This window comes from Peromyscus eremicus, chromosome 20 (genome assembly GCF_949786415.1).
Source record: "Peromyscus eremicus chromosome 20, PerEre_H2_v1, whole genome shotgun sequence".
In the NCBI taxonomy this organism is placed as follows: domain Eukaryota; kingdom Metazoa; phylum Chordata; class Mammalia; order Rodentia; family Cricetidae; genus Peromyscus; species Peromyscus eremicus.
Genome location: NC_081436.1, coordinates 59946874 through 59971249, shown reverse-complemented (window position 1 = coordinate 59971249; position 24376 = coordinate 59946874). Strand labels below are relative to the sequence as shown.

Genomic DNA, 24376 nt, shown 5'->3' with positions numbered 1-24376 from the left:
TTTGTTTTATATGCAACTGAGTTGGGTACTGCAGTACCCTCGGTGGACAGTGTAAGTGCTGAAATAGGAGGAGCAGGCTAACGATGGCTTTCTGTGCGGATACTGACAGCTTGTGCGTGTTTGTCAATCTGTGTCAACAGTACCGATCGGGATGGGATCCACATAGAGGGGCAGACACTGTCTCCACTAAATCCTCGGACAGTGATGTAAGTGACGTGTCTGCGCTTTCCAGGACTAGTAGTGCCTCTCGTTTCAGCAGCACGAGCCACATGTCCGTCCAGTCAGAGCGGCCGCGGGGAGACCGGAGAATCAGGTAAGGGCGCAGGGGCAGCAACTGTCCTGCGCTTCAGACGGCCTTCTTCCTTTGGATACATAGCAAATAATCTTCTAAAATACTGGCTTATATATATCGTAAAAGCAGTACGATATTCTATATAGGTTATTTTATTTTATCTTGGTCAATTTTTATGGAACTGATGATAGTTTTGTGTACTAAATTACTTGAAATAATATCTTTGTGCTTGTAACTTATAAACAGCCATGGTTAGATCATTATTAAATTAAAATGTTGGTTAATTAAAGGTGTGAATCTAACATTCTGATAACTATGAAAAACAATTATCTTGGAGGGTACTTTTTTCTGATTGAATATATTTCCTTAATTTAAAAAAAACTATTACTTTTTTAATGGGAGGCTTTCTTACCCTCTTGAAAGTATTATAAATACATGGAAACATTCTTGACTACCTCAAGAAAATTTAGTATACATTAACTTTTCTTCCAGTTCCCTCTTGTCTTGTTGCTTCGTGGATATTAGAACTCTCTCTAATGGAGAGACTGCAGACCCAGCCCGCTTCCCATGTCATTCTGTAACTAAAGATACAGTTTTAAAGCTATCATGATTAGATATTGCTTGCCAGTGTGTCTCTGGTATGCAGTGAGAAAATGCATTCAACGTTTTAGCGATTTCAGTTTCACCTAAGTTTGATCGTTTTCATTGTCTATCTGTTTCATTTCACTTGCATTTTTCTTGACTTTTCTTTTTTCTCTTTTGTGTTTCTTTGCATGCCTTCCACTTGTGTTTCATTCAAAGGATGAAAGGAGTAGAGGAGGGAGGGGGAGGAGGGGCTGAGCAAGGAGAGACAGTGCAGGAGGAGCAAGAGGTAAAAGAGAAGATAATTTGTGAAGGTGGGAGAGGGAAGGAGCTCGCAGAAACACGCCATGAGCAGAGACACAGAGAAGCAGGAGGTGAGGAGAGACACAGAGAAGCCAGCAATGAGGAGAGATATAGAGAAGCAGGAGATGAGGGGAGACAAAGAGAAGCAGGAGGTGAGGAGGGGAGACACAGAGAAGCAGGAGAGGAGGGGAGACACAAAGAAGCAGGAGAGGAGGGGAGACACAGAGAAGCAGGAGGTGAGGAGGGGAGACACAGAGAAGCAGGAGGTGAGGAGGGGAGACACAGAGAAGCAGGAGGTGAGGAGGGGAGACACAGAGAAGCAGGAGGTGAGGAGGGGAGAGCACAAGATGCTCCCGAGCCAGGGAGAGACAGAGAGCACGTGCGCAGGAGTGTCTCCCAAGACGACGATGAGGACAGGTAAAGGCACCCACCGGCTGCGGAGGCTCCCCGTAGTAGCGCGCCTCTTCCCTTCCTAAGCATTGTTTCACGTTCCGAGTTCCCTCATCTTCTCTTGTTGTGCCTGTGTGTGTGTCTGCTGCTAACACAACCTTACCGCACTGCAAATTACCATCAGGTTGGTTCACAGTCTATTTTCCCTTGCTTCCCTCTAAAGATGAGTGAAAGGGGAACTTGCATATCCTTTTACCAAGAGTAGAGACTCTTTAGGGAAAAGGCAGTACCCTTAAAATAAGATTCTATTTACAAAAAATAATTGCTTAGTAAAAAAAAATCTTAAAAAATTGGAAAATGCTTATTAAGTCTCTATTTCCCTTGAGACTTACTGATTTTCTGAGATATTCTAGTGCAGTTTGAGGCCTGAGAACAGTTAGAAACAGGGGCAGTGTTCTCCATATCCTGGCATTTGTGGTTCTTCTGGTTTTGTTGTTTATAACAGCATCTCACTCTTAGCCCAAGCTGGACCTGAACTTGCTATGGTTAGGCCAGGCTAGTATCAAACTCATAATCCTCCTGCCTCAGCCTCTTAAATGCTCAGACTCCAGGCATACACCATGCTCCCTGGTCCATGATTCTCTGAAAGGAAATGGTAGCTAGCCAGGTCTGTCTGGAGGATAGACGTGTTAGATCATGCTCTTCTTACCATGCACCCAGTTGGAGTGACTGCGAGGGCAGGGAGGTGGCCCAGGAGACACAGTACAACATAAGAGCAGTTGCTCCCCCCTAACACTGAGTCTCCCGGTGTGTGCAGCACAGTGGAGTCCGCAGTGTGCAGGCAGACGGCCCATCTCAAGATGAAGTGTTTGCTTTAATTACATCTGTTTGAGAATGAAAATTGCAAATAATGTCATTTTTAAGGAATTGAGTTTTCTAGCAGAAAATAATTTTTAAATTATACAAATTTTACTTGAGAAGCAAAACTTGTTTATATGTCAGATTTAAATTACTATATCAAAACCCATTTCACATTGTGCTTTTCTCAAAATGAAGAGAGGACAATCGGGATAGGAGTTTTCTCATTTAGTATACAATTGAGTTGCATATATTTCCTTTCTGCTCTCAGATATATCTGTACCCTAGGTCTTTATAGCATATAGTAAACATAAAAACTTATCTTTAGTAAGGCACATTATGTGATTTGACTCTAAACCAGTAATTTCAAGTCTGTCTTGTTATATATCTAACTTGATAATTACATTGAGTTATCATATAACTAAAACAACCATTTCCTGATTTGTGGACATTATGATCATGTCACAACTAACTCATAGAGGAAAACTTTCTGAAAGATAGTCTACTTTCTTCAGGAGCATAGCAAAATGTGAGTCTCATGTGTTTTCTCTGTGCTGTACAGAGAAGACATGAGCCTTTGAAGTTTGCCTAGAACCAGAGTTTCTTACTGGTATACCTGGCTTAGTAGGCAGAAGCTCAGAAGTGCATGACATAAGCTCTCCACTTTTAAATGCTGCTGTCACCATTTTCTTCAGGACAAAAAGGTCACTTTATTTTATGAGGGCAAGGGAGATGAGTATATTCCTAGTGAGATGATTATCTTGTACTCAACTTACTGTGGATGCTGTGGACCTGTAAATTTCAAGGGCCAGGTTGATGTCTCTAGGCAACTTATGTTTCTTAAGATGACAAGAGGTAACTACTACAATTGCTCATAAGAAAATGTTAGTGTTCCTCATTCATTATGACTATAAATTCTTGAATTTTCTTTCATTTCTTAGGATCAATCTAACTATCTTTATTCTGAGGGGAACTATGTATGGTTATTATTAGCAACATTGTGTTTTGGTACTTGATATTACAGTCATAGATTGTTTAAAAACTAAACGTAACTTAAATTCTTATACAACATTGTTGGAAACTGTCTTATTCTACAGTAAGCTGTGGACGTTTCATATCTTTCACTTTGAATTAAGTTTTACCAAGAAAAAAAGAATTGTCACTGTTGAGTATTTATAGCAGTTCTAATTCTTACCATAATGATTTTAATACACAAGAATACTGTTATGATTGCTATTATCTTTGCAATGATTAGACCTTGTTGCAGGATGCATATTTCAATGCAAGACTCTATCGTTCATTTGTAGTGAGTCATATTAAAGTAAATTTGCTAAATGTTTAAGAAGAAAACAGGTAGCAAAAGTAAATTTAAAATGGTTCCTTAAATGTTAGTTTTTATATTTTGATTAATGAATGATAGCATTCATAATTGAGTGTTATATTTACACAAATACATATCTGGTAAAATTTTCCCATCACCTTAGTGATTGCACATGGTATACTGTAGAAGGTACAAGTATATTATATACATTTTCTGGTTATGTTATGTAATAGAGAAAGAGAGAAATTAGGACTAGATAAGATACTGAGATAAAGAGAAATCATTCATTCAACCAATATTTATTTAGAAAACATCTCATGTACTGAACTGATAACTGAGACAGAAATGAAATGAAACATTTCTACACTGGAGGTAAAATGGTTTCTTAGTTAAAATAAAAATAAAAAAACAACTTGTCAATGTAGCTGTCGGAAAGCACAGTGCTGTAGGAAGGGGATAGAAGCCGAAAACCAAAGAGCGACAAGAATACCTTTTCAGACCCGCCATCTCCATAGCTTTGTGTCCAAACTAAACCATAGCCATTCTTTCATGTCCTGCTCTGGGACATGAGACAAAGATTAAAAATTAAGAAACTTGCCAGGTGGTGGTGGCACACGCCTTTAATCCCAGCACTCAGGAGGCAGAGGCAGGCAGTTCTCTGTGAGTTCGAGGCCAGCTTGGTCTACAGAGGGAGTTCCAGGACAGCCAGGGATACACAAAGAAGCCCTGTCTTGAAAAACAAAAACAAACAAACAAACCAGAGAGAGAGAGAGAGAGAGAGAGAGAGAGAGAGAGAGAGAGAGAGAGAGAATTTTCATAAGTTTTTATTAGTACTATATCTATAAATGCTGCACAAATATACTTTTCATTTTTAATGAAGACTACTCTTCCAATAGGAATTTTTTGGAAGAAAACATTGGTATAGATTCAGGTTTTCATGATTAGTTGTTTTTATAAGAGAGATTTACACTATTGAATTATCGAGACAGGAGAGCAGTCGTTATTTAAATATTTATACAAAGGTATTGCTGGTGGAATACTAATTTTACATCATAGTTTCCATTATGGTTGAAAAGAGAGAATAGACTTACACCACTGTAATGGGAAAGTATTATAGCAGGCACAGTGAGTCGTGTCTGCAATCCCAGCCCTGAGAGGCCGAGGCAGCAGTGTTGCCACATGTTTGAGACCAGTGGGGGCTACAGAGCCAGACCCTTGGTTAAACAAAAAGGAGACGGGCCAGGGCAGAGGACCAGCAGTAATATTTCATGTACAAATAGCTATGACTGGGACCTAAAATCATGTGTTCTCATCTTCACTCTGGCCTGTATAGCTGCCTGCTTTATCTTCCTAGGCGTTTTTACCTTGTCAGTGGTTCACTCTTTGCCAGAGTAGACAGCAACACCAGCACACACCAGCACATGTCGTTCTGATGATGTGACCTTATTTATAATCAGGAACTCAAGAGGTAACTGCTTCCGTAGTTAGCCAAGAACGCAATGAAATGTGTTCCCATCAATTGGAAGATATTTTCAGAATGCACCATTATTTAGTACTCGACTTATATTAAGTTCATTTTTTGTTTGCATTCTGGAAATACTTTTCCATGCCAACTCATCTCAGAGGACACAATAGACTTCCCTCTTGTGTGTAGTTGCACCAATGGCATGTGTTTTCCTTTCTCGATGAAAATACAGCTTGCCTATAATAATATGAGAATCTTATTCTAACACTATCTTATGCTCATATAACACTAAAAAAGAAATAGAAATATTTGGACTCTACCCCTACATTTGTGATTCTGTATATTTAGAGTAGGGCTCAGGAGTGTCTATATTGAAAAGGAATACCCCAGAAAATGAAGATGCTGTCTATTTACTCCTTGGAGGAACTGTATTTTCTAATGAATCCTGAAATCAGTTGGGGAGTTTCTGAAAAAGAAAGCAGTTGGAATTTTGTTAGAGGTTGGATTCAGTCAATTTAAGAGTTATTGCCACTTAAAAAATCGATTTTTAATTATTTAAAATGTTATTGCTGTGTGTGTGCTGGTACCTGTCAGAGGGAAACTGTAGAGTCGGTTTTTTCTTTCCTCCTCCCCATGCATTCTAGGGATCAAACTCAAGCCATTGGGCTTACCCAGCAAGCACCTGTGGGCTGAGCCATCTCCCAGCATGGAGGAGTATTGCCATTTTTCAGATTATGTTTTGCAGTCACAAACATGAGGTGTTGTTCCATTTATTTTTTCTTTACTTTCTTGCAATTATATTTGTATTTTTACTGTAATCATCATACCCTTTTTAAAAAAATTACTCTTTGCATTTTGTTTTTGGTGCTGTTATAAATAATTGCTAGGATCTACATTGATTTCTATTTATTGATTTTGTATATACAGTTTTCCATGACTCTGCATACAAGTCATCCATGATTAAAGATCACTTTACATCCTCTTTCACAATCTGAAAGCTTTGGTTTCTTTCCTGTGCTAATTGACCTGACTAGCCATCCACTGTAGTCTTAAATAGAGGTGGCTCGTGGAAGTCCTTAGAGCAGCCATTGGCTGTGAAAGATGTTTGAGGATGCTCTCTCTTAATGACACTTGCCCATTTTAGGAAAATCGTGTCATCTTTCTTTAAGAATTCATTTATCTGCCCTGCAGATATGAAAACAGTATGGTCTACTGTATTTTCTTGTTTCCCTATTCTGTTGCAGAATTTGAGTTAAATGTCAAAAGAATGCAAATTCCATTCAATTTCGTGAACTACATTATATAAATATATTAGTGGAAAGTTTTCTCTTTGCCTCATTATTGCATATTAAACTACATAACAAAATGTCTTGATTTTTCTTGCTACACATGGAAATACATACAGTAGTCACTATAATCACACAGTTGTGCATTGCGTTACTTTCCTTAAAACTGTGTAGAATTAAATAGGCTACTAAATTTAGTTATCCACTTCCTATTCTATCAGGGCAGTTTTATTAGACTCTGCCCCCACTACTGTTCTCTTTCTGAGACTTTGCTCTGGGTTTTTGTGATTGTGCACACTCTTCTTTCTCTATCTGTCTCTCTGTCCACCTCTGGGAGACTCTGTATGCAAAGTCAGTGTTTTCTCGAAACCCATCCTAAGCCTAAGTTCTTTCCACTTTCCACATTTCTGTATTGGTGATGCCCTTTGTTTCATGGATTTGAAGTGCATGGGTGAACATATGTGTGGATGTATGTATAGATGGATGGGTGCGTATGTAGATAGACAGATGACTTCCAGATTTCTTGTGATAATTGGTCTGACTAGCCATCCACTGTAGTCTTTGAATAGAAGTGGCTCGTGGAAGACCTGAAATCAGCCATTTAGAATCACCTTTGCTTCTTTTTAAAGAGTTCCATATATATGTATACACACATATATGTGTGTATACATATATATAAAGAAATTTTCTATTCATTTTACATACCAACCACAGATCCCCTCCCCTCCCTCCTCCCACCCCCCAGCTTCTCCACCCCCTCCCCTGCCATCCCACTGCCCCCCAGCTCCCCATTCCCACCTCCTCCAAGGCAGGGTCTCCCATGGGGAGTCAGCAGAGCCTGATACACTCAGATGAGGCAGGTCCAAGCCCCTCCCCCTATACCAAAGCTGTGTAAGATGTCCCATCATAGGCACTGGGCGCCACAAAGCTCGCTCATGCACCAGGGATGGGTCCTGACCCCGCTGCCAGGGGGTCCTCTAGGCAGATCAAGCTACACAACTGTCTTACCTATGCAGGGGGCCTAGTCCAGTCCCATGGAGACTCCACAGGTGTTGGTCCACAGTTCATGAGTTCCCACTAGTTTGGTTTGGTTGTCTCTGTATGTTTCTCTATCATGATATTGATGCCCCTTGCTCATAGAATCCCTTTTCTCTCTCTTCGATTAAACTCCTGGAGCTCGGCCTGGTGCTTGGCTGTGGATCTCTGCATCTTCTTCCATCAGTAACTGGATGAAGGCTCTGTGATGACAGTCTGATTACTGGAGTAGGTCGGTTCAGACACCCTCTCTACTATTGCTTGTAGTCTACGGTGGGGTCATCCTTGTGGATTCCTGGGAACTTCCCTAGCACCGGGTTTCTCCCTATCCCCATGATGTCTCCCTCTATCATGGTATCTCTTTCATTGCTCTTCCACTCCATTCCTGTTCCAGCTCGACCATCCCATTCCCTTATGTTCTCATCCTCCATGCCCTACACTCCATTGCCCCACCCCCACCCCCAGTCTACTCACGGAGACCTCATCCATTTCCTCTTCCCAAGGGCAATCCATGCGTCCCTCTTGGGGTTCTCCTTGTTAGCTAGCTTCTCTGGAGCTGTGGGTTGTAGTCTGGTTATCCTTTGCTTTACATCTAGTATCCACCTATTAGTAAGTACTTACCATGTTTATCCTTCTGAGTCTTGGTTACCCACTCAGGATGATATTTTCTAGTTCCATCCATTTGCCTGCAAATTTCATGATGCCTTTTTGAAGATGCTCTCATCTATTTTAGAATAGTCTACAGAAAACTTTCTTTTAAAACTTTTATTTCCAGCTAAGAGCTTTAGTCATCTTCTCTATCACAGAAAACACTGAACTCAGAATGTAGAATTAGATTCTTTATTACCTCCCAGCCCATCAAACAAACAGCCCTAATAATAGCTCATCCTCTTTTTTTTTTCATTCTCTAGGGGTCTGACACCTCTATATTCAAACTTGCACAAATCAGAAAGCTGGGCATTGTTCTTTGGTAACTTTTCTCCACTACACAGAATTGCCTCCTTCCAAGCTCCAGGTCTTACTGATTTGCTATTTAATTATCACCTAAGTCATGTCTATTTTCCCAACTCCATTTCTGCTTTCATAACTTAACTATTTTTCTCTCATGGACATTACTAGAAAATTCTTATCTCTTAAAAACATAAATATAAACATATTGATAGCATGAAACATAGGCAGTCAATTTTTGTGAAGTAGTCAGTTTGTGAAACTTGATAAAAATTTTTTCATTGAATATCAGTTAAACTGATATATATGAGATAGTCCTATGTGCACATTGTCAGCTTGGTAAAGGTTTAAATTACTGGTTCACAGTATACATACAATGTGGACAAAGCTTGCAGATTTTATACCAAGTGAAACAGCCAAAGACAAAGGCCATAGTACTAATTACCACATTTGTGTATTCTCGGAAAAGTTAATCCTATGAATTGTTTGTGTGTGTGTGTGTGTGTGTGTGTGTGTGTGTGTGTGTGTGTGTGCATGTGTAAGTGAGTCCTTGGTCAGATAACTTTGGGAACTACTGTATGTACTGTCAACATTAGGAAAATGCATGTGCATTTTGAGATGTCCTATAATGAAGTCATTTAAATTAGTGTTTCCTAATCTTCAGATGTAATTTTTTTATGTAATACTTTTGAAATTTATTTCTGCAGGTGTGCTTAAAACTTAACGGTATACCTTAATTTTATATTTTTCGATTTAGCTTGTATTTTTAAAAGGAAAATATTTTGTTCTTTCTGTGTTTAAATGTAGAATTGTGGTATAAAATTTAGGACTATCCAGAAGACGTCTTTAGAACTTAAAATAACCATAAAGGGTGATGCAAGTGAGCAGATGGGTGAAACTATGAAAGGAATTACAAACCCAAATAACAGTTCACAAATACAACAACAGGAAAACTTATCCAAATAATGTAAAATGAGGTTTATTTCTCAAATAATGTCACTAGTAGAAGAACTCCATAAAAATACTTCACATAATTCAGTAAATCTTACGAACAGTGAACATTTTTGCTGACTTTTGACATATTTGAAAATGTGATTCACTGTACTGTTTGGAAATTACTTCAAATAAAAACAACTCATAGCACACTAACATGAAATAGACAAAAGCCCTACTTTCTATATTTTCCATACTTACACCAACATATTGGATTGGGTCCATTAGTTACTGAGATCAAAATTACCACTGTAGAACTCCATCTATGCCGTGTGTGTGTGTGTGTGTGTGTGTGTGTGTGTGTGTGTGTGTGTGTGTGTACGTGTACAGACCAGGCTGCATCTAACACATGCTTACCCAGATCTTTCCAAAGTGCCGTCTATACAAACTGCACCACTCCATTGTTGCTATCATGTGTTTCTTTGTTGTGTCTCACTTTCAAGACTACTTTGAGTTCACTCTTACATGGCGATTAGGAGTCCATGATTCCTACATATAATATTTAATGGTATTAAACTTTGTCCACAATTTTAAAAGATTTTATTCTATACATACATGGCAAGAACAAATGAAATCTGAGTTTTGAGCTATCAAATAATCAAGTTTTTTCAGTTTAATAATGAATGAGAACTATAGGGAGATATTTTTATATCCTTGTTAAGATAATATGTAATTATCCTATTATCAAATTATGTTTTCAAAGTCTTCACTTAATAGATAATAAATGTTGTTCTATCTTCACAGACTACTTCACTGGTCAAAACCTTATTTTATAAACCACACATATAAATATATGATATGAATGTCTTTACATCTAATGCATGATATTCAGAATACATTGCACACATGTATATGTTTTTAGTAGATATATGCATCTGATATGTCATTGGACTTAAAACAGTTAAGTTAGGGAGGGATAGAGCAAGCAGCAATGTTTTTATTTTGAGATGGAGGTTCTCCTGAATTTAGATCTTGTACCACTGTGATAGGGAAATGTGTGTACTGGTTGTCACTACAGGAATGAAGGCCCACCTGTGCTTCCGTGATGCTGATTTGGCGAGCAATGGTATTGCAGTGATGCTGAGCTTTCAGCTTTCTGGAGGTAGCATGTGTTTCTCTGAGCGCCTCCATGTAGCTCCTTCGTGAATTTTGTTAAAAATGGATGAATAAATAAATGCCCATGCCCGTACACTTAAAAGATGAGGTTTGGGCATTAAAATACCCGAACTTATATAATGAGTGTGAAAGATGATTCTAAAAGTAAAGATTTTATATACTTACTGCCCTTTCTCCAATCATTTAGCTGGTGTGATATTTTTTAATCCTTGTAGTCATGATTCTTAATTCTTTTATTACATTTATTGGTTTTGTCTATGGAGGATGGGTAGGGTGCAACACTGAGCATGTGGGTAACAGAGGACAACTTGCAGGACTTAGTTCTCTCTTTCCATCATGTGCGACCCGTGGATCAAACTGAGGTGGTCAGGATTGGAATCAGGGCAAACACCTTTACCTGCTCAACCGTCTCACTCATCTCCTCTTCCTTCCTTCTCCCTGATTAGTGATTGTGTTCAACTTCTATCTCATGGCTCATTCTTACATTCTTAGTTCATCATTTCTTTCTCATATTTAATTATATGCAGAAAACCAGAGGCCATAATTGAAAGGACCTTTAGAAGTTATTTAGTACTCCGATAAAGAAGTTTTGTAGTATTACTCTCAAATCAGGTTCATAAACCACAAGGAGAGGTTTTTCCAAACAAATTCTCTGGCTGTGAACTCTCTGTAGGACCGTAGAGCTGACCATCCTCTCTTCTCCCCTATGTAATGCTGGAGAGCTGACCATCCAGTCTGTGTAGTACTGTGTAGAGCTGACCATCCAGTCTGTGTAGTGCTGTGTAGAGCTGACCATCCAGTCTTGAATAGTTCACTCTACCTTATGTGCTGTATACTTTGAAATTTATAATTATTACAAGCTTTGCATGAACTATTTCTACTTGCCCATGACCTTTGAAGGCCCCTTTCTTAGCTTTTTTTATAAATATTTTTATTTTATAATTAATTTAATTTTACATATCAGCCATGGATTCCCCTGTCCTCCCTCCTCCCACCCCCCAGCCTTTTGCCCCAAACCACCCCCCATTCCCACCTCCTCCAAGGCAAGGTCTCCCATGGGGAGTCAGCCCAGCCTGGTAGATTCAGTTGAGGCAGGTCCAGTCCCCTCCTCCCTACACCAAGGCTGCGCAAAGTGTCCCTGCATAGGCCCCAGGTTCCAAAAAGCCAGCTCGTGCACTAAGGACAGGTTCCGGTTCCACTGCCTGGGGGCCTCCTAAACCGTTCAAGCTAATCAACTGTCTCACTTATCCAGAGGGCCTGGTCCAATTCCATGGGGGCTCCTCAGCTATTGGCTCATAGTTCATGTGTTTGCACTAGTTTGGCTATTTGTCCCTGTTCTTTTTCCAATCATGGTCTCCTATCATCCTAAGTGAGGTAACCCAGACTCAGAAAGACAAACATGGTATGTACTCATGTATATCTAGTAAGTGGATACTAGATGTAAAGCAAAGAATAACCAGACTGCAACTCACAACTCCAGAGAGGCTACCTAGTAAAGAGAACCTTAAGAGAGACACAGGGTCACCCAACGACAGAGAAATGGATGAGATCTACATGAGCAAACTGGGGGTAGGGGGTGGGAGTAATGGAGGGCAAGGGTCGGGGGAAAGAGAGCTTAGGGGAGCGAGAGGTCCCAGCTGGATCGGGAACAGAGTGGGAGAACAAGGAAGGAGATACCATGATAGGTGAGGACCCCATGGGAATAGGAAGAAGCAGAGTGCTAGAGAGGTCCCCAGGAATCCACAAATATACCTCAACTATAGACTACTGGCAATGGACGAGAGGGTGCCCGAGCTGACCTACTCTGGTGATCGAATGACCAAACACCCTAACTGTCATGATAGAACTCTCATCCAGTGACTGAAGGAAGCAGATGCTGAGATCCATGGCCGAGCCCCAGGTGGAGCTCCAGGAGTCCAATTGGCGAGAGAGAGGAGGGATTGTATGAGCAATTTCTTAGCTTGCAGAGTGATCATGAGTGTATTAATTTTTAAATTATTCTTTGAGTGTGTATGTTGTGCACTTCTTTGAATTTATGACATTCTGTGATTTTTTAAATCATGAAAAAAAATCAAAAGGAAGAATTTTGTCAAAAATTACTGTCTTAAAATTGAACCACATTATATTTTAACCTACTGACAAGCAGAGCAAACAGTGGCTTATATTGTGCATATATATATATATATATATATATATATATATGTGATTACATAAGAATATTCCTTTATTCTTGTAATTCGTCATAATTTTCATGAAGTTTTTGTATTATAACCCTAACTTGATTATCCCAAATTGTGTCTTCTTTTCTATAAAGCACAGCATCAGATTTTGTTCAGGTCCACATGCTAATTAAGCAACTTAGTGGGTTTTTTTTTAAATCCAAAATTGTCAGCGTTTCTACCACAATGTGACTTAAGATAGTGGAATAATAGCATAAAATGGATAAATTAACCACAAATAAGGGAAATGTCCTATCGCCATTAATTTTGTAGAAATTTTCAGTGTTATAACTGGAATGATTAAACTGAACAAATCTGGTTGCTGAAGCTGGACTTATCTCTGGCAAATAGACCATTATCCTGATAACTAGAATTCCTAATTTATCTAATTTCATTTCGTTGGAAATATTCTTGTTAATGAACTCCTTTATTTTGAAAAAAATCTAGCATTTTTTTCTGATTTCCGCATTTTATGTTTTACTCAGTAGCATGATTGCTGCTGTGGTTGACAGAGCGTAGCCTCCACTATATGCCTCCAGGACGTGTGTGCTTTAACTTTTCTTCTTTTCTAGTCTCTTCAAATTGTAATTTCCATAAATGTATAATATATAACAATTTGGGAGGTTTTTGTTTTTTAGTGTTTTGTTTTGAGACAGGGTTTCTCTGTATAACTGCCCTGGCTGCCCTGAAACTCACTCTGTAGACCAGGTTGGCCTTGAACTCACAGAGATCCACCTGTTTCTGCCTCTCAAGTGCCGAGATTAAAGGTGTGTGCTGCCTCCACCAAGCAAAATAGCTAATAATTTTTTAACTCTTATTTAAGAAAGATTTTAACCTCAGTAACACCTGTGGGTTAATATTCTTATGAATTTAAAATAGAAACATTGTCTCAAGATATTATTAAAAATTGCAAAATCCCACTTTACTTTCTTATATGTGTAATTAATAACCAAAGTAAACCTGTATAATTATGGCACCTACTGAACTAATATAGTATTTTGTTCTTAAAATTAAGAAGTAGTGCTGGGCGGTGGTGGTACACCCCTTTAATCCCAGCACTGGCAAGGCAGAGCCAGCTGGATCTCTGTGAGTTCGAGGCCAGCCTGGTCTACAGAGTGAGATCCAAAACTATGCAGAGAAACCCTGTCCTGAAAAAAAAAGATATTAAGAAGTAGCCAGTATGAAAAGTAATTTTAAATCTGTAGTTATATCTGTATGTGAGAAAAAATTACTTTCTCTAAGCTCATTCTTTAGTATGTACTCATTAGAATAACGTAGGCCACAGATAAGCTAAGAACTAACTGAAGAAGCTATGGACACTGTTTTTTGCGGGGAGGGGTGTTGTTGTTGTTTTCTTTTTTAACTAAAAAGAAAATGTGCAGCTAGAGAAGTCCAGTTAATATGTTTTATGATTGACAAAAATTTAGTCATAACATCTTGTCTGAACTCTGCAAAGGCAAAATGACCAAGAAAGACATTTTTAATAAGGTCAGTTTTCAGTAACTAATGCTAGAATTCCTTAAGTGGGTTCTGTATGCCACTTGCAGTTATAAGTAGAGAAAATTCAAGATGCAAATGTCTAGCTCTTCTTCCAGAGGGTCCCTAGGACTATAGCTATGTGCTGTATTATTTAAAATCCAAGTCACCTTGGTGAGTAGTGGGACATGAGAAGTGCTCTCTACTAATGTGTCTGGACACTTTGTGCCTCCTGTTCTCCCAGTTAGACAATAGTTATAATTTAAGGGTAAAATTTAGTGTGTGGCTTCCTGCCCAGAGCTTTGCCCAAGAGGAGCAAATCTGTCCTGCCTGTAATAAAAGGAGCTAGGAACCAAAGGTAACAATTAACATGTAATTTGTCAGTTTGCCCAACTGAGGGCAAAGAATACTTGACTTACTAGTCATGTCTATAAATGTCTCATCATTGAACAGGAGAACAAGAAGGGAAAGAAAGACTTCATCAGAGGATAATGGGTAGAAAGTAGCTGGAGAACAGGATGGAGACAGTGAAGGTGTCAGCAGCGGCCTCCCTGGGAGGGAGGGTCAGCAGCTAGGGGCAGCCCTAACCCCAAACAGAACATCTCCTTGTTCCCAGCAGCCACTGGAAGGATGGAGCCCATGCCTCCTCTGTTACTGTAGCAGGTGAACTAGGAAACGCCTCTACTTCTGGTCAAGTTGACATCTAGACACTTGTAAAAGTCACTGACTAAACAATATGTCCCTTTAAAAGTAAACCTCACGGCAAGACCGGTGCACAAACTCTGGGCCAGGTTGCTTTTTTGTTTTTTGTTTTTCCTTTTGATGCTTGATTGTAACACATGCCTGAAGTTTGAGTGTTTTCAAAAATCTTTACATTTATTTATTTACTTATTAATTAGTGTGTGTGTGTGTGTCTGTCTGTCTGTCTGTGTGTCTGTGTGTGTCTGTCTGTGTGTCTGTGTGTGTCTGTCTGTGTGTCTGTGTGTGTGTGTGTGTGTGTGTGTGTGTGTGTGTGTGTGTTTTAACTGTGGAGGTCAGAGGACAACTTGTAAAAGTTGGTTCTCTCTTTCCACCACGTTGAACTTAGGTATTATAGTAAGTGTTTTTCCTGCTGAGCCATCTTGTCAGCCCCTTTTTAAATTTTATGATTCTCTGTCCGATATTTAAGTGGTATAAAATTATTCATATTTTAGATGATTAAAAATTCTTAAATTGTTATATATCAACAGCTTACAACAATGTTTAGCACAAATGGTTATTGTTATTGCTGTTATTCAAACTTAAAGCCAAAACTGAAGAATTTGAATAAAAGGTCATCAAATAGTAAATCTTTAGAAGGATAAGTCATTGCACATATACTGAGTGCTTGCCTCTGGCTAAATAGTGGGCAAAGCATCTCACTTATTTTTAAATTTTCCTTTTACATTCTCTTGGGCAGATAGTTGACCCTATTTTCATAATGAAGAAATAGTATTTGGAAAGGTCACTGATAGGTGATTTTTACCCAAACCACATTCACGTAGTTCTCGGGCCACGGATTGAGCACCATGACACTATTTCGGAGCTGAGTCTCCACCAGCAGTCTCTCAACACATGTTGTTGCTCATAGGATTACTTCATTTGTTTGTTCATTTGAAGAAAGGGCTCACACTGTAGCCTAGGCTAGCCTGGAACTTACTCTGTAACATAGGCTAGCCTTAACTCAGTGTCATCTTCCTGCTTATTCTCATGAGTTTCCAGTGTGAGTCACCACTCCTGGTTTCCAATGATTGCTTTAAAAGTTGGTTTTTAATTGTTAATCCAGTAACCAGAGACTTCTATTATCTTCAAGTGAGTTTGTAAATTGTTCAAAAAGCCAGGAGAAGAGTGTTTAACAAAGGCAAGCATTCAGTGCATGTTTGACAATGTTAGAAACCATTGTTTTGATGTAGTGGTGAGACTGAGATATTTTATAAGAACCTGAAAACATAAAGCACATTTATGGCGTAAGGAAAAGTTGTTTTTTATTTCTTTTAATAATTTTTTCATCATTTCATACACAAGTACAATCTATCTAAGTAATCCCCCGCCTCTCCCTTTGACAAGAAATACATTTACATGTAGCTGTTTTGGTCCTTCAGTTATTTTCCTAATACTTTTCAAGATGGAAAACCATGCAGTGGTGCGTGCAAGAGATGTAAGGTCAATGTAAGAGAACATGCAATATTTCAAGCCAAGTTTCATCAGGACTTCTCTTGTAGCTTGTGCTCATCTGCCTAAAGTTCCATATTTTCTGAGACTTGGAAAACAGATAAGATGATAATTATTATCTTGGCCATCAAGGAAAGACTCCATTATTTGTAACATCTGAGTCCTTACAAGTAGGTAACTGAACAGACACTTCTGGAATTCATATAACAACTGCTAACTTAAATATATATGCCTATGTATGTTTTCACTAATTATTTAAACAAATAAGTATGTTATTGAGGTGCAGAATTCTTTTCAATACCCCCCCTTTTTTTTAGAAAATTTAAGAAAAAGTTATTTGCCAAGAGTGAAGCAAAAAATGTGAGACTGAATTGAATGAAGGTGTGTAGGCTGTGATGGTGGACTGAGTGTGTGTGAACTGGCTTTTAAAGTAGATAATAGTGACTTATACTAGAGTCACTGTGCTCTACTGCCAGGGGCCAGCCCCGGCAGTTGACAGGTCCCAGAGAGGAGGTCAGGAGTCATTGAATGAAGAATGAGCTAGGCATGATGGTTGAGAGAATCTTGCAGCCTGACTGACTAGCAGCCAGAGTTCTTCTTTATTTACACAGAATTTAGGAAGTGTGGACAGATTCATGTTTCAAATCATAGATCATATCATTTTTGGTTTGGGACATGAGTTTAACTTTTTCTCTTGCACATGTAGGGTCATAAGTTAAGTCATCATTGATGAACTGTGACAGAACAGAGTTATCTTTTACAATCATTTTCCCTCAAGTTTAGTCATCACTGATAAACAGTTATCTTTTAAAAATATTCTTATTCATCAACCCATAACCCGATTTTTAAGAATCTAGAGGCATATGACAGCCTGTTCTCGGGCTGGTAGCTTTTGTGGCTTCAAGGACACTGACCAAAAGAAAATCTCCATGCCAGCCTGAGCAGATTGCCATGTCCCAAGCAGTGCATTATTAATTCTTAATGGTCAGAGTGCCCAAGAAAAATCCTCAGGCCAAGGCTGCTGCAGTTACTATTCAAATTCTGGCATAATATAATGTTTACATTTTGTATCTTTATAGAATTTATTTATATGTCTAATTCTGGCATTCTTTTGTTCCTTGATCATACGAGACCACAGTGACTCTGCATGAGCTAACTTTTCTATGAAAGGGAGGTCTTGCCATTTCATTCTTTATCATTCTACACAATTCCTTGTCCATAAATATAAGTCCCTATGTAGGGCAGAGGTAACTTCAGCTAATCTAACTTTGTTGCTGTATGTGCCACATAATTGCCTGAGTGTATAGTGGGAAGAGGCTTGTAATCTGAACTGTGACCAACTCCTCTAGCCCACCAATCTTCTTGACCTTTTAAAGTTTACTTTGTTCCTGAGTAAGTACAGGGACAGATGTTTCAAGAATGTTTCAGGGTCTCATGAAGAGACCTCTGACTCCTTTATGTATGTCACAGTCTCCAAGGCATAAGGAAGACCTTCAAGCTGATAAGGATATCTCCCTAAAGCAGGAGTGGTAGTATACTCAGGACTTTTCCTGGGGAAGCTTAGAAGGAGTATTCCTGGGCGAAGGCATAAATGATTCATAGGAAAATTTCCATCAACCCAGTATCCCCAAGTTGTACAAACATTAAAAGCCCTCCCCCCACACATGCAACAGGTAGAGATGAAAACCAAAAGTGGCACAGCGGCCGTCATGTGGCTCAGCTTTGCAGGATCTTTGTCCAGCAGCTGGGCTGGCCTTATGACTTCTGCTGTTCCCATTAGAAATGGCTGCGCCATCCTACTAAAATGTTTAAAACTGCCTAAATATTGAAAGCTGTGCATGGAGGAGCCACACTGTAGGGTTTATCAAGGAGTTAGCCATTTGGTGCCGTATGAAGAGCAACATTAACAAGTGGAGGGTGTTTACAAAAGAGTGATTGAAGTGACAGGTGCGCCACCTAAGATGGTTCCGTTTACATGAGTGTGGGGACAAAGGGGGAGAGATGGGAAGCCTTAGAGAAAACTTCTGGGTAAGTTTCTGTTCTCGCTGCCCCCTTTTCACATAGTGTGGCAACTGAATCTCACTGACCGCTTCGATGATAACTCAGTTATACATGAATAACAGCCAGAGTGCGTGTCAAAAATAAGTTCAGTTAGCTCCCACTAGATGATCAAATTCCTTACGAGATATGCGAAACCCTGGTAACCTTTGCATGTGTGCCCAGGTCAAAGTGATGACCTCTTTTTAAGGATTAGTGCATTGCCTACCTTGTGTCAGGTGACATTTTTGCCTAATCTTAAGTGTCTTAGTTAGGGTTTCTATTGCTGTGAAGAGACACCATGACCACAGCAACTCTTATAAAGGAAACATTTCATTGTGGTGGCTTGCTTACGATTCAGAGATTCAGTCTGCAAGCAGGCATGATGCTAGAGAAATAGCTGAGTGGCCTACGTCTTGCAGGCAATAGCAAGTTGACTGACTATCACACCAAGGAAAGCTTGAGAAAAAGAAACCTTAAAGCCTACACACACAGTGACACACTCCTCCAGTAAGGCCACACCTACTCCAACAAGGCCACACTTACTAATAGTGTCACTCCCTTTGGGCGCCATTTTCTTTCAACCCACCACATTAAGTAGTAACATTTAGCTAAAAGCAACATTACCCCACTTAAATTCCTTCCATGTAAAAGGAGCATTTGAGAAACTTAAGTTATGTAGTGTTTGGGGGAGAAGAGTCTATAAAATAAAAATGGTGGCAGGCATGATTTCGAAACCTAGACTTTTGAACAAAAGAAGCTCACTCTTGCTTCATGTAGATTTTACTCCAGTGTATAATAAATGACATGCTTAGGGTGGAAGCATTGCCCTTTGACATTCTTAAGGAATATGTTTTATTTGTTCATTTGTCTGTTTGCTTAATGGGGTCACAGTTAAAAATACGCACAATGCCTCACATTTATGTTAGAAATTCTTGGTAGAGGAAATACGTTTAGCTCCAGAAAAACCTGCACTGTGCCTTTTACGCTTCCTGCATTGTCTTGTCATGTTATTACTTCCATCATTCCATCTTACAATTACATTAGAAAACCTCTGACCACTGGGCACTAGACGGAAAAGGGGCTCCCCTAACTCCCCCAGGTCAATTCCAGTCCCACTGCGTTTCCTAACCCCGAAGGACTAGCATTCTGCCTAGTGAGATGCCACTCCAGAGCAGCAAGGCACAGTCTTTGCAGGGCACATTGAGTTGGGATCTAGAAAGAAGGGCAAGGGCTGGCGTGTTGGCTCCCCCAGTAGATGCGCTGGTAAGTGCGCCTGCTGCCAGGCCTGAGGACCTGAGCTCGGTCCCTGAGACACGTGATAGAAGAAGAGGCCTGACTCCTGCAGGTTGTTCCACGTTGTCCCCTGACCTCCAGGCGTGTAAATGGAGGAATGTAAACAGAGGGAAAGGAGTAAATGTCTAACATCCTCATGGTCTTCTTTCATCGTGGTGACTGATTGTCATAGAAAACAAACTTATACTAGGAAATCATGACTGGAATATTGTCTAGATGCACAATCATTAGCTAAGCAAATATTCTAAATCAGGTATTTATTGCCATGTTTTTAAATGAATAATATTTTCTCTAGTGGTCAGTAAATAATCATGGAAATTTTATAGATAAACTCCTTCAAAAATAAAGCTACTGGCATAGTCCAAAGAGGTAAGAACAGTGTAATTGTAACAGTGAACAATGGTTGCTTGTCTGTGATTAAGAGTTATTTAATCTTCTACAGGGTGTGTGTGGACTCAGTTCTAACTGAATGAGTCTTAGCTAGATGCTGACGTGACAGCTCCCTGCGAGTTTGCCCTCACATCCACTCTGACTTGCTTTCTTTCTCCGTGGTTTGAGCTGTGATGATCCTTGACATGACATAAAGTCATATCACATACAAGCACCTGCGCATGTGCACACATCGTTTAGAAATAACTCCAATGGCTGCAAGTGTGGAACTGGTGAATACTTGGAGTCCACACTGGACGCTGTGCTTTGGTGTTGTGTGTTGTTTCTGCCCTGCCCTTCTCGTTTGGGGTTTTGTCGCTGTTGCTTCTTGTCTGTCTTTTTCTACCCTGAGCCCCCTTCTTCAAGCACACAAAAGACGCGAGGGCAGTGCTGCCTCTGAAGGCACAGTCTGGGCCTCTGCTGTGGTTCTGAATCCAAAGGCCATCTTGAGTCCATACTGCCAAAGAGGACAGACAGGGGCCCATCCTTTCCTGATCGAGTTTTCTAGATTGGTGCTGCAGTGCTCACTAAAACTGCTGTGGCAACTCTGATGGAGAGCTCCTGATTCCAGGCACCTGGGGGAGCAGTAGAAATCACATGTGGTACCTACAACTCATTTTGCCTGCCTTGTGCAGTAAGTGCTCGGAACTGTTGAGGGCAACAGACCACTTTTCCGTGTTCAGCTGTCACCAGGCGAATGTCAGACAACTCCGCAAAACACACTTTGCAAGGATGAATGAGTCATTGTAAATAGTAATATTTGATCTTGAAAAACATGTAGAAAAAGTTTTGGAGAGATTTTGTTTTGTTTTCTTGTCGGACTTTGGAATGTCCATCAGGTTTTGCCATGTCAGTTTGAAAGGTAGATTTGAACAGATATGAGCCTCAGAGATAATGAGTAGATGTCAGCCAAAATATAAATGTAGCTTTAAAGCATGTTCTTATTCTCTGAAAGTTTTCAGTGATTATAGAATGGAAATGATTTATTGTATTATAATAAAATGTTTAAGGTAAATTCTAATACATATTGTTTTTCAAAGTATGACACTAACTTATTTTACACTTACAGTCAGAAATATTACTTGTCCTCTCAACATGTGCCCATTTAAACATTTTCTATAGTTCAAACACAACAGTTTGTAGTTCTGTGGTAAAATTTATATCCAAAGAATATTTTCATGTTAAGGTTAGCTTTCAGTATTACTTTCATTTTTTATTTTCTATTTTTGTGTGTGGTGTATAGGGTAGTGCTTGTACGTGAGTCTGAGGGTACATGTGTCATTGTGCATGCATTGGGGCCCGGAGCAGTCCATAAGTGTCTTCCCCCACCATACTGTCTGCATCACCGCCCTCTACCCTGCATTCTGCATCACCGCCCTCTCCCCTGCATTCTGCATCATTGTCCTCTACCCTGCATTCTGCATCACTGTCCTCTACCCTGCATTCTGCATCACCGCCCTCTCCCCTGCATTCTGCATCACCGCCCTCTCCCCTGCATTCTGCATCACCGCCCTCTCCCCTGCTTTCTGCGTCACCGTCCTCTCCTGCATTCTGCGTCACCGCCCTCTACCCTGCATTCTGCATCACCGTCCTCTCCTGCATTCTGCGTCACCGCCCTCTACCCTGCATTCTGCATCACCGTCCTCTCCTGCTTTCTGCATCACTGTCCTCTACCCTGCATTCTGCATCACCGCCCTCTACCCTGCATTCTGCATCACCACCCTCTCCTGCATTCTGCATCACTGCCCTGAGTCAATGTCTGTCACTGAACTAAAGTTCACCTCTGTGGACCAGGCTTGCTTGCCCAGGCGTTTTTTTGGCTCTGCCTGTCGCTGCCCTGCAGTGCTGAGGTTACAGACATACTCAGCCATGCCTGGCTTTTTCTGTGGATGCTGGAAATCAGACTCGGATCCTCATGCTTGCAGAACTGAGCTATCTCCCCAGCATCACTTTTAGAGGCAAAATGTGATTTTTTTTTCTTATGGGAATGAAGAAATGGCTCAGTAGTTAAGGATACTTGCTGTTCCTGCAAAGGACCTGAGTTTTGTTCCCAGCACCCTTGTGGCAACTCACAGCCATCCAAAACTCCACTTCCATGGGATCTGATGCCCTCTTCTGACCTCTGCAGGCAGCATGCACACATATGCATACATTCAGGCAAAATATTCATATAAATAAAACAAATAATTGAGAGATTTTTAAATGTGATTTTTTTTATTTAGTGTTCCTATTTCAAAAAAATACACATTTTCTTTATATACAATCTTAACAATTAGTGGTTCTTTAACAATAAGAATGGTGAAAATGTAAGTTGATACCTAAAGTTATAGGTAAAATATATCTTCTAATCTTTTGTTATAGAGGTTTATGTTATTCTAAATGCTGTATATACTTGGGGTAAAGCCAGAAAACAAGTTCAAACCAAAATGAGTTAGAGAGAAACCTGTCACTGCCCATGACATTTATATATAGGAAGGCTTGGCTTTAGTTAGTTTTGTTGGCCTAAGACATAAGGAATAATAAGGATTAGTCCCAGTACAAAAATATATGAGTATTTTCAAAAGTAAATGACCTATGTTTTCTTCAGAACTAAATACTGATTAAAAAATGAGTTAAATTGAGAGCAAACCTTTTTAAATTGACTAATAATGCGTGGCTTCAAGGAGAAGAGAAGAACACCAGCATTACATGGTGGCTGGAGAGATGGCTCGGGGGTCACAAGCATGCTGCTCTTGCAGAGGACCTGGCTTCCGTGCTGTACCCACATGGACGCTAACTCCAGTTCCAGGTCGTTCAGGCCCCTCTTCCGGCTTCCTCAGACACCAGGTCTGCATGTGGTGCACAGCCATACATGTAGTCAAAATAACCATACACATAAAAGAAATAAATACATCTTGTAAAAATGTTTTCCTTTGCTGAAGAATTATTTAATTATAAAACAGAAGTTAGAGAACCTTGGAAGCTTAATTTTTACATTTTTCATCTGATCCAAAATTAAAGTCATTGAAAATAAGAATGTTGTCTTAGTTTCTAGACTTTCTCTTGGATTCTTAATGTCATGTTTTTCCATCTTGGAACTTTCTATAACAGATTTTAATTTTCTTTTCCATTTGCTTAAAGTCCTTCACTTTGTCTAAAATTTAGTAAAATACCCGGAATCCTTTTTTAGTTGCTTTCTCTCCTCTTGATATCCCTGTGAGCGTCCTCACTCATGTTTTCTTTAACATTTGTCTTCTAGAATCCTCTACCGTCACAGTTTCTCCTCTCTTTGTTTAAAGCCCTTGCTTAGTTCCTTGGAAACTGATATAGTTCTAGTTGAATAGTTTGTTTTTTCTTCAAAGTCAGTATACCCTCAAAATTACCAACCTGGTATCTCTTTTTGAATATTTGTTTCAAATGTCATCTTTGCAATGTTTGGCTACTCCACCTTCCATGAACAACATTCTTCTTTTATCTCCTGTGAAATTTACCACTCTTCTGGTTTCAGTTTTCTCTTCCTACCCTTACGTATTCATTGAGCTGCCTTCTTGAACTTTTGCATCCCCCTCCTTACCCTGTTAGCTGGCTTGCTTCAGCCATCCTCCCATCCTCGCCTGCCCCTTGCTCTTCAAATATTTAGTGACTTCACTGCTCTAGCCTGGCCTAGTCCCCTGTGCATTTGACCTGAGAGGACAGCTTCTTCCAGAACCTCTCGGTCGGAAGATGACGTAATTCCAGTGTTGATCATTGCCTAAACCAGCACTTTGTTGAGCAAATGCTTTGCCCTCTAAGGACTTGGCATCACTACCCCTTGCCTATGACACCGGGTAATTTGGCCAAGCCACACTACTCATCTTTAAACTGTGCCATGCTCTCTCAATTCTGTGTCATGATCTAGAATATTCCTCCCTGTGTGTCATCATCCTTACCCATGATTCAAGAAACATGTTCCTAAAAGCTCTCTCGATCTCTTCTTTGAAGTCTCCGGCAGTAGAGTCTCTTAGTGCTAAGTCCTGTGTCTCTTTCCCCTGGCAGCTCTAAGTGTTCCAATCACTGGCTACATATTCCACATAATGACTCTTGGGTCCTTCTCTTTTTTCACTGCAGAGCCACAACTACCAGCAGCCCGAGTGGAGTCTAGACACATTAGAGAAAGATGTT

General features: G+C 39.9%; 1 protein-coding gene across 3 annotated transcripts in view; it reads left to right on the top strand.

Annotated features, from left to right (window-relative positions):
• Rims2 (regulating synaptic membrane exocytosis 2) overlaps positions 1–24376 on the top strand; it is a 473841-nt gene that overhangs the window by 364891 nt on the left and 84574 nt on the right. For all 3 annotated transcript variants that reach the window (XM_059247963.1, XM_059247965.1, XM_059247962.1), the window contains one exon: positions 141–313. In XM_059247963.1, coding sequence (XP_059103946.1) covers positions 141–313 — 173 coding nt within the window. The remainder of the gene's footprint in view (positions 1–140; positions 314–24376) is intronic.